General features: G+C 39.0%; 1 protein-coding gene across 2 annotated transcripts in view; it reads left to right on the top strand.

Annotated features, from left to right (window-relative positions):
- Positions 1 to 1,200: 1,200 nt before the first annotated feature.
- Positions 1,201 to 16,590, top strand: part of LOC106950874 (probable E3 ubiquitin-protein ligase DTX3) — a 22,043-nt gene continuing 6,653 nt past the window's right edge. Inside the window, exons 1-3 of one of the 2 annotated variants that reach the window (XM_015038018.1) lie at positions 1,237 to 2,550; positions 4,614 to 4,831; positions 6,909 to 7,545. In XM_015038018.1, the coding sequence (XP_014893504.1) occupies positions 2,251 to 2,550; positions 4,614 to 4,831; positions 6,909 to 6,987 (597 nt within the window). In that variant the 5' untranslated portion in view covers positions 1,237 to 2,250 and the 3' untranslated portion in view covers positions 6,988 to 7,545. Of the gene's footprint in view, positions 2,551 to 4,613; positions 4,832 to 6,908; positions 7,546 to 16,590 lie in introns of those variants that run through there. The other variant, XM_015038019.1, reaches the window with a different exon arrangement.

Here is a 16,590-nt window from a genome sequence, read left to right as displayed (position 1 = left end):
TACCATCAGCAGCGTACTTCATCAACAACCAACAATATCAGTACCCTATGTGGAATAGATAAATCCAGTTCTTTATATGCATTAAAAATAAACATTTTCTGATCATACACTGCATAGTTTTACAGTCTCAAGAAACAACAACAATCTTTAAATTTCTGTGCTTTCTCATTTTGAATTTTGGATATGATGAGTAGTTTTCTTGAAGAAAATCACAGAAGAGTCAAGTCATGTTCATTGTAGAGAGAAATGTCTCTCCGTATTTAAAAAAATCTAAAAAGGGAGTAACTTGTCTTGGCTCTGACCCAGTGTAGAAAAACAAACCTTGACTCATCAAAGGATGAGTCAGAAAGCAAAAGTCCTAGGGAAGGAGGCGTCATGAGGGACTGATCAACCAATCCGAGGCTGTCATTTCAATGTCAGTATTACACAGCAAAGGAAAATGGATTATATTAACAAAACCAAAATGCCAACAAAATAAGATAACAAATCATCCTTTGGTGGATACTTCTATTTCTTTAATAAAAACTTCTCATGACTAGGTGGTTTCACTTTCAAGGTTCAAACATTTTCTATTAAATGAAAAGGCAGGTTCACATGTCAGATTTCACAACATTTGAAGTTTCTACTAACCGGCAGATTTTTTTTAAACTTAGATCTAGCAAAACATGATCATTTGGACATTTAAGTTTGGCAACAAAACAAAGCCGCTTTGAGCAAAGCACTTGTCAAGGTCTTGGAAGCATTCATATGTTGGAGATTCACTGACATGAACTGAGTGGGGAAGAAGGTTTTATTAAAAGTATCCAGCAAGAGTGTTTTGAAGTGACTTGTAGGAAGCAGTTATGATTTTTCCATCTTTAATAAAAACTAAACATATCATAAATTAATATACCAGCCAATGTAATCATTCTATTGTGCTGTCACCATAAATACAGCAACATGTTGCTAAAATAAGGTGTAATAAATTTTTCTTGAAGACTTATTGCACTAATAGAAAAGTTTATTGCAGGGAACCGCTATATGCTCAAACTGCTTCAACATCTGTGAAGAAGTATTAGCCCCCATGCAGTTTTCTTCTGTTTTTGCTTTTTAGTCACACCTGTATGTTTCAGATCATAGAACAAATTAAAGTTTGAGCAAAAGCGAAAACCAAAGAAACCAATACGGTAGCAATAGTTATTTTGGAAATAACTATTGTGCCTTTTCTGTACTTTTTCTGGTCAAAAAGGATGGACAGGATACCTGTTATAAAATCCTGGAAATAGAGGTGAATGAACAAAAGTCATCACATTTTTCCCATATCCAACCAGCCTCTACAAATGTATTGAAACCCTTGGTAACAAATGATAAAATTAAGGAAAATTGTATAGCAAACACATGCTTTTTTGATGTGCCTACTGACCTTTCATTATTAATTCATGACTTTCTGTTTTTCAGGTCTAGATTACTGCTTAACTGGAACTGTCTGACTTGACTGGATGAAGGCTGAGCATGTCTACAAAAAAACCCCACTTTGAGCCGATCTGGTGTGGAAGATGTGATGAATGTGTGGACCAGCATCTCTCCTACACCGTGTTAATGATGGTGCAAACTACTAAGGATGGCTGGGAATCTGTGATGCTGTGGGCCTGTTTGTTTTCCAAAGAATCTGAGTATCTGATATTAGAAAACATGGTATTATTAAATCTGAAATATCAGGTGATTTTGAATAAAATGGGGTGGGCATGTGAATGGATGTTTTTAACAGGACAATAATAAAAACCTAAGTGCTGTCCTGTTGGCAGAATGGAGTTCATAAAGTAGAGGGAAGGAGTTACTTTTTAAAGAGCTCAAGGTCAGCTTTTCACATGTATATTCTTTAAGAATGAAACCTTATTTAAAAAAATGTAGTTTATTCAGGTTATAAAAAACAGAAGTTATCGCAAACCCACAATAAAGCTGATGTCAAAAGCTCAAATGTGTAAACCTGAAGTATAACGCGAGTGATTTAAATATCAACAGAATGCGTTACTTTACCTTTCATCGCAGCTGTTAAAACAACCTGGGCAGGAGAAATAATAATAAAACGACATACAACCAATCAGAGACGAGTTGTTTACCACTTCCTGGCACATGGGCAGTTTATCATCCAGTAGAGATGAACTAGACGCTCCTTTCTCTTCGTCACAGGTCTGAAGTATCCAACCCCTGAGGAGTCAGACCCAGAGAGGAAGCAGAAATCTGCTAAATGACTGACATTCCGTGGAAATCATGGAGAACCCGGCAAACAACAGCAAGCACGCTGACAGCACGGGAGACTGCGTCATCTGCTTGGAGAGGATTCAGAGGAAGAAAACGCTTAAGTGTCAGCACTCCTTCTGCTCGGAGTGCATCGACTCAGTTTTCAGACTGAAGCCCGCATGTCCGATATGCAACACCTTCCACGGAGTGTACACGGGGACCCAGCCGCAGGGCACGATGACGGTGACCCGCAGCCTACTGAAGCTGCCGGGCTTCGAGAGCTGCGGCTCAATCGTCATCCAGTACAGTTTCCCAGGGGGGATACAAGGGGTGAGTCCGGCAGTTTCCTCACGCTGCTGCTGTTCATATGTTGTTACTTGTTTTGGAACATAGTTATCCAGCAGGGGGCGTTGTGTTTCCTTCTTTAATTACAGGAGGAAAGTTCCTTTTAAGGCGTCCGAGTGAACTCTTCAGATTGACGTCATTACGTTGTTGAAAACAGAGTGTGGACGTAATGATGTGTAAAGAACCGTCCTTTCTGCTTGATTTAACGTTAATACAGAGCTGATTAATAATTGACAGTAAAAGATGATAAATAAGTGGACGTATCATTAGTTCAATCTGGAGAGACTCAAACGGAGAAAGAAGGCGATTAAAAGAGTTTAATGACAAAATGAACATGAAAATAAAAAGTCCTTTGGCGCTCAGGCCCCGGCCGGGGACATCGAGCTGGACTTCGATGAGCTCGATGAACATTCCTGAGGCAGCATAGGAATGTAGACCCCCGGGGCCTGTACTGGTGGTCGGAGGAAGATGAGGCCTGAGAGCCAGGAGCAGAAGGTGGAGATGGGTTGATCGCAGCTGGTGAGCAGAGGAGGCTATGGGTGAAGGTCCTTTTGAACTGAAGCCCAAACGATGATTGGCTGGAGCGAAACTTGGTCCACACCGATAGGTCCAGGTTGCAGAGAGGCGGGCGCTGATTGATGAGGCAGGTGCGACTAGAATCTTCCAGACTGAACTTTTGTCAAGACTCCATTTGTTAAACCATTTTACAACTGTATATTCTTGGGATAAAGTTGGAGAGCAACCAACTTTATCCTCCAAAAAAAGTTGCAACCCATAAAGTTGCCACAATGCAACCCATAAAGTTGCATTGTGGCAACCCATAAAGCATGTCCTTTATACATGGCAAAAGTGGATGCTAACATCATAACAAGACTGAAAAAAACAAAACAGTTTTTCCTCAAAGTATCTGTATTCATGCAGACTGAGCATTTACCTTTATCAAGCCATGTATTTAACTCATGAGATTGTTTGAAGCATTTTCCAGTCAGGTAATATTAACTGATGCAAAACACAAACAAGAAACTTTGCAACCAAATTGTTCTGCAGGTTAAAGCTGTTAGTAAGAGGAAAGGTTCAGGTATTCTTTGTGTAAAGGCCAGTGCTGTACACTGTTAAATATAGATGACCTTCAAGCACTCTGGCAGCACACCATGAGAAACTGGTGGCTACATTTACTCAGGAGTATTTAGGAAGATGATTCAGTCTACTGCACTCAGAAATGTAAACTGAAACTGGATAATGTGAAAGGTACCTGTACATCAACTCTGCACCAAGATGCAAGGCAGTGATTAGCAACAAATATTGTTATTGTTCAAAAAACATAAGATTTCTTCTGCTCTTCTGAAATACTACTTATCTTACACTACTTACTACTTAACAAGAACTGTGCAGTTGGTGAATCTTTCAGAAATGTGATTTTTATTTTTTGTCATTGGTGGTAAATGGATTATAAAACAGAAATTCAACACAAAAGTAAAAATTTGATTTATACTTCGTGGCAGTTTGTTACTAGAAAAAAACGCTCATCTCTTGACACCAAATTAATAACAGGTAATATTATTGTTTATTAAATATAATCTCTTTTGAAATACTGCTCATCTGCTTAGACACAGGAAATTTACCAACTGTAAATTTACCGTCTAAGCAGATAAGCAGTATTATCTTCTTAGACACAGAAAATTTACAGTTGGTAAATTTTGCAAAAGTAAAAATCCGATGTTTACTTCATGGCACGTGGTTACCAGAAAACGTGCTCATCTCTTAGCAACAAATTAACAACAGTTTTTTTTTTTGTTTTGTTCAAAATTGCAAGGCATTTCAATGCTCTCCTGTGCTCTGCTATGGCAGGCCCCAAAAATGCTTGTTACTAATTAGTTCATGGTTAATAATGAGATTTCAGAACTGATGTCTAATTTGATTGAAGAGAACATCAAGACAACCAGGGCCTCAGAAAGTTATCAACTGGCAAAATGAATGTTTGTTTTTTTGTATTTTTATGCTGAAACGTTTTGGTGCTCAGCTAAAAAAAAATGTTGTCTTTATTCCAGGCTGAGCACCCAAATCCCGGCGTGAGGTACAGCAGCACCTCTCGTACTGCCTACCTGCCAGATTGTGCAGAGGGACAGAAGGTCTTGAGGCTGCTAAGGAAAGCATTTGACCGAAGACTTACTTTTACCGTTGGACGGTCGGCCACCACAGGCCTCAACAATGTCATTACCTGGAACGACATTCACCACAAGACCAGCATAAATGGCGGTCCAGAGAGGTAGGCGATCCATCCAGGCTCGACGACGATGCCTGGTATCCTTCTCTCATTAGAAAAGCAGAAAAGTCATTTCAAAACGGAGAGGTGGTTGAAGTCAGTCTTCTTTGTCTTTGTATCTTGTAAGGTAGCTTAGAAGATTTCTAAAGTCTGAATGCTTCCTTTTTGCAGAAGTATCATAAAGACTGTTCTTAGACTCCTCATAAGAGTTTTTTTGACCACTGGACAATTGTTAATCCAGCACTTAACAGAGTCAATAAACAATAACAAATTAGTGACGAAAAGCTTCTTAAAAAAAGACGAGACTTGTTTCTAAAACATAGATGAAGGACTGCAAAGACCCATTTTGCTGTGCTGTTGTTTTCTGTCGACAAAACGGTTGAAAAACATCACACTCAAATCAACTTGAGTCTTAAATTATACATCTCCTTGGGCCTCCAACTCTCATAAACCCTCATTTTCTGCTTTGCTTAGCAAGCTTGGTCCCACTTCAGGGTCTTTTTTAATGCACTCCGCTATTTTTATCTAACTGTTTATTTATTGATGTTGCTGCCTACTTTTCTAAACGTATTTGTATAGTTGTGCATCATGCTTTGCAAAGTCTGTTTGAGCACCACACCGATCTTGGTTCCAGTTGATGTTTATCACTTTGTCACCAAATTGCTTGACTCGGCATTATTACCTCAACTGAAACACTTGCTGTCATTATGGCTTTTCAACAAAACTGCTTCCAAATTAAGGATACTGCTGCTAGTTAGATTTATCCAGATACATGATTTCTAGAATCATCAGGCACAAAGCCTGATGATAAAATAGCAGAGGCCTTGAACAGTTATTTTCTGCATTTGGTGCGTTAGACGTGGTACATTTGATCAGAACTCATTTTCATTGAAAGCTTCTGCTGGCTGGAATAAAATACAGAGAGCGTACAAACTTATGAGTCTTTCAAATACGTTTCTACTAACTTAAAAGCATGGCTCTTAGATAATCAAATATGCAGGCACTGATTATGTGATTATTGTATTGTTTGCATTGTAGTAAGCCGTTGTGCTATATCGCTTTTTATTCTTTTTAGCTGTGTAACTTGACATGCCTCTTTTAGATTAAAAAGTATTTTTTATTTATAACAATAATAATCATTTATTTCTTTTTGGAAGAAACCTGTCTGCGTTCCACGGTAATATCTAGTATTTATATTGATTGTACCTGAAGGGACTAAAACGAGCCTCTATGCATTGTCCCTTTTGAAATAAATAAACCACAACAACTTCAAGGTCAGACATTCAGCTGTTGTGAAGAAGCTCTGTGAAAGTCCAGCAAGTCCGTTTCAGAAAGACTGTGCAGCTAAGAAATCAGGTTTCCACCACTGCAGAGCAGGTGTGAGTTTTTGGCACATGTATTTCTTCTTATTCAAGAAAAACATCTAAAGCAACTTGACATTTTATAGGAAAAACAGCAAATGAGACCTGTATTCTGCTTATAGTTATATAGGCCTGCTTCTTGTGCGAAGTAGTGGACTTACTTTTCCAAATAAACTTCTATGAATAATAAGAAGCAACAAAACATCCTCTAAGAGGAACTTTGTCCAACCGTCCAGCAGCTGTTCAATGCTTTTCCCAGCGTGACGGAGCGTTTTATCCCACGTGCATCAGGGATCAAAATGTTCACGTTTTATTTACGTAGTTAAGAAACTCTTTACATCTTCGTTCTTACGAAAACCAACTCTTGTTGCATAAGCGTGATGTATTTTTCAATGAAATTGTTTAAGACCAGATTAACTTCAGCGATAAAAAAGTAAAACAGTAAAGTTTGTGAAAAAAAATACTTAATCAGTCCCAATGCTTGACCACTACTCAACAAAAAAAAACAAAAAACTGGTTTTCCAGGTACATCAGGAAAGCTAGGATCAACCTTAGTTATTTGGGCTGTCTTTTGGGCAACACTGGCTGCTTGAGGTAAAGAATAAGTTCAGGTAGGTGAAATTATTTATGTTGCATTAACTGTTGGATGGTTTTGCAGCAGCCCTGGAACTCACAAAAACAATGAGATCTGTTTCTCTGCTCGTCTCTTTCTGTTACAGTTTTGGTTATCCAGATCCAGCGTACCTGTTCAGGGTTCAAGAGGAGCTTCGTCTTAAAGGTGTAACAGAGGATGACTGATTGTTCGAAAATATTTATTTAGACAGACTTAGTGCTGCTCTTAATAAAGTTCCCAGTTGCAAATCTGCACTTTTCAACAGTGATGTTCACCACGGATACTTGAAGATGTGTTTTTTTTTTTTTTTTTGTATATGACCTGGGCTAAACTGAGGGAGAAGTTTAGCTTTTCCAAAGATTTTTTTCTGCTTTATTCCTGTTATGTAGCTGATTTACTTTAAGCCAATAAAGCAAGAGGAGTTTTGTATTGATTTCATTAGTATTACTTATTAAACGCATACAGCACTGTTCACATTTGTTAGCAGTCTTGGTAAAAAAGTGTGAAAACTAAGCTAATCTTATGTCACCTTATACTGATCATACCTTGAAAAACACACTGAAAAACATCCTGTTTACCTCCCTGAGTTCTAAGTGTTTCAAGCATCACTCAGGATGTGGTGGAAAAGAGGCTTTCCTGGAACCTATTTGCCTTGGTGGAATGGCATGTTTCCATTTTGAAGAGTAATTAGGAGAAATGGACCTGTATTTATTTACCTATTTATTTGTAACTCCAACAAACAGGAAAAACGTGGAGTTGATTTTGAGCAATACAAAAAAGTAAGGTAGTCATTCAAAATAAACAAAAAAACAAAAATACACTTAAGAGTTGAAAATAATTTTTAGGTGAAGGTTGACTTTTTTGTGGCAGAGGGGTATTAAAGATTAGTTTATTTAAAGGACTTTTACACATTTCTTTTCTTCTTTTTTTCTCCAGGAATGCCAGTAAAATTAGAGAGTGCTATGTTTGTAACAATTTATTTCAAGCTCATTTGCACTGGATGAAAACATAATATGACTGAAAAGTGATTTTTTTTTTTTCTAGGGTCTCTGGCAGAGTCAGATTAATAATCCTGTATATTATTTTGTTGACAATCAGTCTTGTTTAGTCAAAATGCTTAAAATATCTTGTAATTTTTTTGTTCTTTTCCAACTTCCTTCTTAAAAAAGTGTGAAAGCATGCAAACATTTTTTGTGAAAATATATTTGAACATAACATTTCCCATAAAATAAATTTGACTAAATTTACTTTTTATTTTTTAAATACGAGTACAAAAAAACAACAAAAAAAACAGTGCCTGGCTAACGACTAATTAAAGTAAATGACATTGTTTTTTCAAATTAGGTTTATTAGCCTTTCTACAAAAACTGAATTTTGTGTAATATTTTTATTTTTGCAATAATACACGTTAAATGTTTTCGTGCCTTATGCAATATCAGATAAGTTTGTGCCTTAAGAACAATGAGTGAAATGTTTTTTATGCCCTGACATTACCATGCCTGTACACTAGATGGCGGTGTTCTCCTAGTAGAAGCACTGTTAAATTTCGTCGTCATTCTGTTCTCAGCTCTCTCTCTCCCCTCAAAGTTTCCTACCTGATGTGTTTGGGTCCGTTTTCACTGCAACAGTTAGAGAGGAGGTTGCTTTGTCTTACACTAAAATATGATGTTATATTTTGGAGGAATGCGTACTGCTGTGTGGTGATGGCTAAAAGCTGAAAGGGGAAGTTGTTGTTCTTTGTTAATTGTGTGAAGCCCGACGAAATCAGTGCTGGACCAAATATATCCTGTTTAAAACTCGCACTGAATGTTTTGGTCTGGCATTACAGTGCATAAGCTGGTTTTTCAAGTTGCAAACACAAGCATCAGTGTGTTTTTTTTTTTTTTTTAACACAATTTTATGGGATAGACCAATGCAAAATAGCACATGAAGTAAAGGACAATGATTAATGGTTTAAAACATTGTTTCCCCACAAAAACAAATTTTGAAAGAATAGTATAACATTCAACCTTTCCCTTACATGTCTGCTGTTTCTTGGTCTTTATGATTCTTTTTGTTCTCTAACAAACCTCTGAGGCCTTCAAATCAGCTGGATTGATAGAGAGATTAATTTACACAACACAACTATTGTGTAAACTACAGTTTACTAAATTTACTATTGTGTAAATGCTTTCTGAAGTGGCTTCAGAAAGCATTTGATTTTGCTCGCTTTTATTTAGGGATATCAAAATGAATCCAGCTGAATAAAAATGCACACCGCAGTTTGAAGATTTTATCTGGCATTTTTCAACCCATCATATATGATTCTCTCCTCCTTCACTCTAGTTTTGGTCTGTAATGTGACAAATCGTTAAAAAAAAAAAAAAAAAAAAGTTCAAATTTGGTTTTGGTCCAAAAAGAAAAGACCAGTCAGGAAGCACATTTAACTTTTATGTAGTTTGAAAGAGTGCACACGTGATGCAACGGAGTCAGATAGTGGCCTGTTTTCCACTCTGACGTCAGTGTCTGGGGGCATTTCTGTGGCCTGTAGGATCTCGGGGCATCTGCTAACCTCTAATCAGAGTAGGACCCATCTGCCACCCGACCCTGTGTTGCCCCTCTTTCTGCAGTAGTTCATCAGTAAAATTCATCCACATGTCATCATCTGTCCATTCATCAAATAAAAAAACAACAACAAAAGGTTTATTTGAATTGTTTGCATTTTGGTTCTCTTATGTAGAAAGATTGCCTCATAATGCAACTTGCATTTTAGTAATAATCCTAAAAACCCCAAACACACCGAGTAGAGAGGCAGGATTGTGTGTGATACAAAGCAGAATCTAGCGAAAGTAGCACAAAGTAGAAGCATGTCTGAAATTACTTTAGCTTCATTGAATCTAACCTACATTTACACATGAAATACTTCATGTGAATTTGTCTGGTTTGTTGCTATGTGAGGACGTCTCTCTGACATGATATTCTCTGGGGTTAAAGCACAAATCCATTTTGCTTTTGCTAAAAATTCAAATTGAGAAAGATTGATTTTTTTTGTGTGTGTGTGTGCTTTTTATTTTATTAGATTTTTTTTTTTTTTTTTGTGTGTGAAATTTAGTCTCAGATTTTCCTCCATATATTGTTCTGCATGTAAGATCAAAAGTTCAGTTCTGGTCTCATCTGTGCAGAGCAACATCTTCCATAACTCTTCTGTATCCTCTATGCTTGGGGAAAAAACTGCAGAAGGGATTTTTTTCAGACTTTTCTTCAACTGTTTTGCTGCCTTAAAGACCAGATCTGTGGAGAGCATGAATAGTAGTTGGACACAGATTTTCCCTCCTGAGCTGTGGATCTCTGCAGGTCCTCCAGAGTTACCATGGGCCTCTTGGCTGCCTCTCTGATTGATCATAGTCTTTTCATTGCCAGATAATGGATTGAAAACGGCTCTGTCAGATGTTTAAAGTATTGGGTTGTATTATAAAATTGTACCTTGCTTTAAAGGGCTTATGTTGCATATTAATGACATATATTTTGTGTTTTTTTGAATATTGTATTTTTTTTTTCTGCTTTAAGGCGTTTGTGAGTTAGTCTCACAGAATGTTTTAATCTCTGTAACTTATACTTGAATAAATAAAGACCATAATGACGATAAACCCCAGCATGTCTGCTGCGCTCCTTGATCTTCATGATGGTGTTTGTTCACTAATGTTCTCTAAGCAACATCCAAGGCCTGCAGAAACGAGTTCACACTCTGTTGAAATTACACACAAGTGGGATCTATTTACCAACTGGGAGACTTCACTGGGTTTCATCTGCAACCTTCAGGAATGTTTTTATAAAAAGATACTTCTTCTAAACTCAAGAAGTGTTTACAAGGAATGACTCTGCTCTTCTTTATAATGAGCCTAAACAATTGTTTTTCCATATCAAGAAAAGAAAAAGAAATTGTCACAAAAAAAAAAATCAGGAATTATATCAGTTTTTAAGATAAAGCAAAATCCTCTTTTTTTTTTAGATCAACAAGTTTTAATTGATTTTATGCAACAGTTAGATTTGCTATATAAAATGTTTCAAAGTTAGTTAATTACCGAACAGGTAGAAATAAGTTGGTACCAATTTTAACTTTGCTTTTAAAGTTAAAATTATTTTTGAACTTTAAAAATATATTTCATTTTTCTGTGGCCGGTGAGTAAAAAGTGTGGACACCACTGATTTAAGTGTGGTCCAGTAGAGGGGAGGGTCAATTACCCACTGCACAATTTTTTTTTTTTTTTTGTATTTTAGATTGTAATTTGTTGAAAAATCTAAAACCACAACTCATTTTTGGAATTATGCAAAACTTTGTGTTGGTCCATCACACACACACACACATAAAAAAATCTCAATAACTTACTTTGGAGCTATATTGAAGGAAAACAGTGCAGAGGATTCCTAAGAAAATTGAAATCATTTTGTGCCCCTCTGGACAGGTACTTTGCCATTTGGTCCATCTGGATAAGAGGGCAAAGAATGACAACAATGCAAGCGGCTCCATAAATATGGACATAATAAAAAATTTTGCAGAGCAGTAAGGTTTCAAACATCCATCAAAGTAAATTGCCACGAAAAACCTCCCTCTAAACGTTAATAATAATCACCCGAGCTCTCGGCATATGTTTTAATACGGGTGGTAGCTTCGTCCCTCTGATGCTTTAGTTGCTTTTCATCGATTGTTGCTCTCTGCTGTTTTTTTTGTGTTTTTTTTCTGTTACATCCTGCTGCTGCAGAGCAGTAAAAAATAGCACTGAGACTGTTGCTTGCATGCTTCTTGGTGCGACTAGATGTCTCCTTCTGAGACGCTCCCTGGAAGCACGGAGATGCATGCGTACATCCATCAGATGAGAGGCGCGCCGCTTTTTCTGCGCTGCGGTTGATAAGAAAATCATTATGTGACAATGCAGAGCTGTTGTTCTCCGCTCGCTCCATGCTCCTTAATTAGAGGGTTTTTTGGCTGTGAGGAGGGAGAGCCGTGGCACACCGCTTTCCTCCCTCCCTCTTTCCTTGTCTGCCTACTCATCATGCTAAAGGTGCCCAACTACAGACAAACTACCTGTGAATTGTGCACTCCTACTTTTATTTCCTCTTCTCTGTAATGAGAATCAGCTCCAGCAGATGCAACCTACTTCTGCATGCCTTTGAAGGTATTTTATATCTTCACCCAGTTTTTTTTTCTCTCCCCTGTAATGTCAAAGTTGACAGAATAAAAAAAAATGGTTTGTGGAATCCAAAAAAAAAAAACAAACAAAAAAAACAGTCTATCTGTGCACCACAAAGATGAAGTAATGAGACACGAGGCGGTGCTGGCGTGTAAGCCGAAACGCACAGGAGGATGCTGAAGAGGCATGTGTCTCCATCCGCTCTCTTTGTGTGACAGAATGTCAGCCCACACCACTGACATGCTCATCCTCTGAGCTTCAGGCTGTTTGCTTAAGAACAGCAAAGTGAAGGTGGGTGTGTGGGTGCTCGCTTTTTGTCTGTCTGTGCGGACCTCCCTGAATCTGTGCGTGCACCGTGTACGCAGTTTGCAATGCATGAATGTGCAAGTCTGTGTTTGTGTGTGGCGGTCAAGGATGAGTCTAGCATTCTGCTCTCTGATTCATAGCCGGGGTTACGTGGCTTTTTGCCTGCCTGATTTAGCCTAACAGACCCTCGGCTTTTCTTAGTAACGCTGACAGATTTACTGACTTGCTTTCCTGACAGGACACGGCAGCAGAGACGTTGTGCATCAAGGTTTTTTGGGCCAGGCCTGTTGCAGATTGAAGTCTTGCACTCAAGCTGCTGCTGCTCATCAGCAAAAACCACAGTTCCTGCATGAGATCAAAACAACAGCTCCAATAAAAACTTTCTGTAAAAATGTGCTTTTCTTCTAACATCATGCAAAACCCGTTCTTCTTTAGTACGCAACGAGAATAACGACATAAAGCAAAGCGGCAGGCTTTGCCGGTTAACATTTTGTTGTCCTTCCTGTCTGCAGCTCGTCCATGGCCGTCCATTGTCAGACATCGTCGTGTTAGAGCAATTGGCTTCGGCTGCCATGACAACTAGCATGACCTTTTATGCCGTTTTGCAAACAGGAATCTTCTTTGCCGAGGCCTTTCTTTTCAACGACCACAACAGCAGCCGTCTGTAGCACATCGGGGGACAATAAACGGGCTTTGCTGATGACAGAAACTGGCAGAAGCTTTCTGAAATGTCCCTCTGTTAAGAGACTGCATCCATCACATTTCCACTGGTAATAAAACACGGTTAGCTTGGAAATAATTTGCATTTCACTAAACACTGGAACAGGTTTGAAGCTGCGTCTCGGTGTGAAAGAGTCACACCGAGACAGATAAATGTCGACGGACATTTTATCTGCTTTGCTTCTGGTTTTCCACTTAGTGGGATGCACATGTTGAGGAGTTTTAATTTATCTTTATGTTGTGAAATTGCCATTGAAGAAAGCCATCTCATACGATCTCATTTGTTGTCTCTTTTACAAATATTTTCATGACTGGTCTCTGGAAGTGGATAAATTTGTCGGCCTATGAATACTGCTCTCTCTGTAAATTGTTTGTCCCTTTTAAGTAAAAGGGACATAAAAGATCCATAAAAGTGGATCTTTTATGTTAAAGATCCACTTCAACATAAAACTATTGCTATACATCATGAGTGTTTGACAGGACTTAGAAGTGCGTGTCGGTCATTCATTGCGGACGCCACGTTTAGCTGCCTTGAATGAATGAATTGCACAGCCAATTGAGACAAACTCTAAATATGGCTGGAAACAGCATCCGAGCACGGATTTCATCACATTTGTGGGTTGGTGTTGAGGGATTAAGAGAATTATTGTTAACCTGTTTGTTTATTTTAATTAAGCCGCCAGATTGTAACATCATGATGTGTAGGCTTAAGCATGATCCTGTGCGCAAGCTGTTCAGGATCCGCAAATTGAACAGAGACGCTAAATATAGACCGGCTCAAGGAATGCTTTGTGTTTGCACAACTGCTTATTTTGTGTTGAGATGCCAAAGTGTGGGCTGCTGCTGCTGCTGCTGCCGCGTCAGTTCTTGGCCAAATAACCATGGGCCATGCAGTGGGGTTATCTAACAGAAAACAGGATATACTATAACCCTCTTATACCATCATGCCGGGTGTTGCATTTTTGCAAATTCCTCACAGAGAGTCAGGCAGTGGTCAGAGATTTTAAAATACACTGAAAGTTAAGGTTGAAGAGACGGGGGGGAAAGAAACCCTTATAGTAAATGAAATGCGCCTCACCTCTGTTGCGGTTTGAGGATGTGTGTTCATCACACTCCCAGAGGGTCTCAGTGGGGGCTCTGATGATTAGCGAATGAAAACAGCTGCACCTTATAGCAACAAACAGCTTACACAGCAGTGCAGACGGTGAATCATGAGCACAAACAGAGCTTAATCACATCAGATAAATATAGAAAGAGTTGTGACTGTTGTAGGCTCTGCTATACGGCATGCTGCATAAGTCAAAATGAGTCATAACGCGCATATTGATACGTACTGGTTTTAGTAGAGCACAGGGGGAAGGAGTAAAATTAAGTTTGTTGCAGATATAGGACACCAATCGCACGCGCGCACACACACACACACGCACACCAGCCCCTCTCTCACCCACTGACACACACTGAGGCCTTTTGTAAAACTGTGCAGCTCTATGGTCAATACAAGTGCATAAGTTCTTAATTTAACCTAAACACAGCAAAATGAGTGTGAAATGAAAACACGACACTGCAGTCAAATGACATGAAAACATCGTCACTTCCTAGTTGTTCTTCCTGACAATGCAGGCCATGTCACTAATTAGAGGGGATTCTGATAAGAGTCGGTGTTTGCAGAGCGGGAGACTGATTCCTGCCACAGAGACGCCTCTAAGCCTTTTACAGTCAACATATCAAGGCAGGAAGGATGGCAAACTAGGAGAGAACACTTATTTACTTTTCCTGAAAAGCACCCCACCATTTCCCAATTGCTCAGAATCAAAAGCTTGGGAATATGTGAGCCAAACAGAGGGAGAAGAAGAAGAAAGAGAGGAGAAGAAGAAGACGAAGCACATAGATTTTCAGAGAGAGAGAGAGAGGAGGGGATGCGGGCAGATGGCAGATGAAAATTCTCTACGGGGATATCTTTGCAGCTGATGTGTTGCGTAGTAACACACTGCTTTCCGCCATGTAGAAAACACATTCATTAAGCCGCGTTCCTTTATTTTCAAAGCGGCCGTTCTCATCAAAAACAGAAACTAATGGAGGAGGGAAGGTCAGGGTAAGGTAGCGGAGAACAATGTGTTCTGTAGCAGGTGTTTGGAATATTCAGTCCACCCCCGTCTCTCACAACAGGAGATCTTATGCAAACTCACCTGCTGTGTTGTCATTAACGCGTGCTTGCTCTGTCTTCATTAAATTTGATCTGTTGGTCTTGCAAAGTCTTGTAAGATGTTATTTGTTGTCAGCTTGTGCCGTATACATAAACTGAATTACATTTTATTTAATTGAGTTGATCGTCACTTTTATGGCTGCCTTAAATTGCAGTTGAAATGAGTTTTATGACTTTTTCTCCTTTAGTGGCTCAATCTGTCATCAAACTGTGTGTGGTTGTGGGCCGCCACTTCAAAGTACAGAAGTATACCTGACAATTAAAACTGCTGTGCGACTTGGGGACTGGTGATACAGCAAAAATATCATATTATTTATCATTTCTTTTCATAGCTTTATGCTAAAAAGAATATTATTCTGTTCAGTTTCACACTTTAATCTGTCTTTTTTTTGTTTCTTTTGGAATAATGACTAGGAGGACCATGCTTCTAGTTTCAACTGTATATGCTCACTTGCTAATGCTACCTGCCTCTTTTCTGCATTTGGGTTCTTCGTCCTTGCCATTTATGAAAATGTCTCCAGACAATGATGCTCTAACTTGTCTATAAGACTTACCTCCTGATTGTGTTTCTGATCTAAGACGTAAAATTGCTGTTGTTTACATCTTCAAAAGATTTTAAAGGACAGCTAATTTTCTCAGAAATCCTTTGATCATCTTCTCTGCGCTGCATCTGGGATCCCTCCAACACCTTGCAGATACCCCCAGACAAAAAAACCCCCCCCCCCCCCAGTGCATGACTTATGCAATCTGCACTTGCATGCTCCATTTCCCCCTCTGAGCCTGTACATGTTGGGGTGTCCTATCTCAAGCTAGTATTCTTGGAAATTTCTCAGCTCACTGGTCATTAACAGTCAGCATCTTTACTCAGGCCAGTATTATCCCTCAGATCCAACGTGTTTCTGCAACACTGTAGTTTCTTCAATGGTGCAGAAGGAAATGAACACATAAGTTCCCTCTTCATGTCTTCCAGTCAGATCTTAGTAAAATTCAGAGGAGACAGTGAGGATGTTTCCAGATTTATGCGCTCTCTGCCTCTCCCAGACCTTGGTAACTCCTCATCCATGTTTTTTGCCCAACCCGCCTCTATGGCACCCTTTCAAGTAAGAGCAGGGGAATTAAAGCTCAGTGGGAGGGCTCTTTAGTCCCAGAATAAGCTGCACATACACATAAGTCTCTCTTGGACCACTGAAAGCACATAGTTTTGCCTGTAGCCATGGATGTTCCCTTAAGAGAAATGGCGGAGATAAAAATGAGCAGAGTGCAGCTTGGAGGAAAGGCTTGCCGTTCTTTTGTCCGCCTCCCATCTTCCGCTTGCACCGATATTCCTCTGATAGCTGCAGGGAACTTTAGGGTAACACATGGACTCTCACACAAAATGCACACACACACAC

This window comes from Poecilia latipinna, unplaced genomic scaffold, assembly GCF_001443285.1.
Source record: "Poecilia latipinna isolate Pla-1442-1.1 unplaced genomic scaffold, P_latipinna-1.0 Scaffold426, whole genome shotgun sequence".
NCBI classification, from domain to species: domain Eukaryota; kingdom Metazoa; phylum Chordata; class Actinopteri; order Cyprinodontiformes; family Poeciliidae; genus Poecilia; species Poecilia latipinna.
This window is presented reverse-complemented; position numbering and strand designations above follow the sequence as displayed.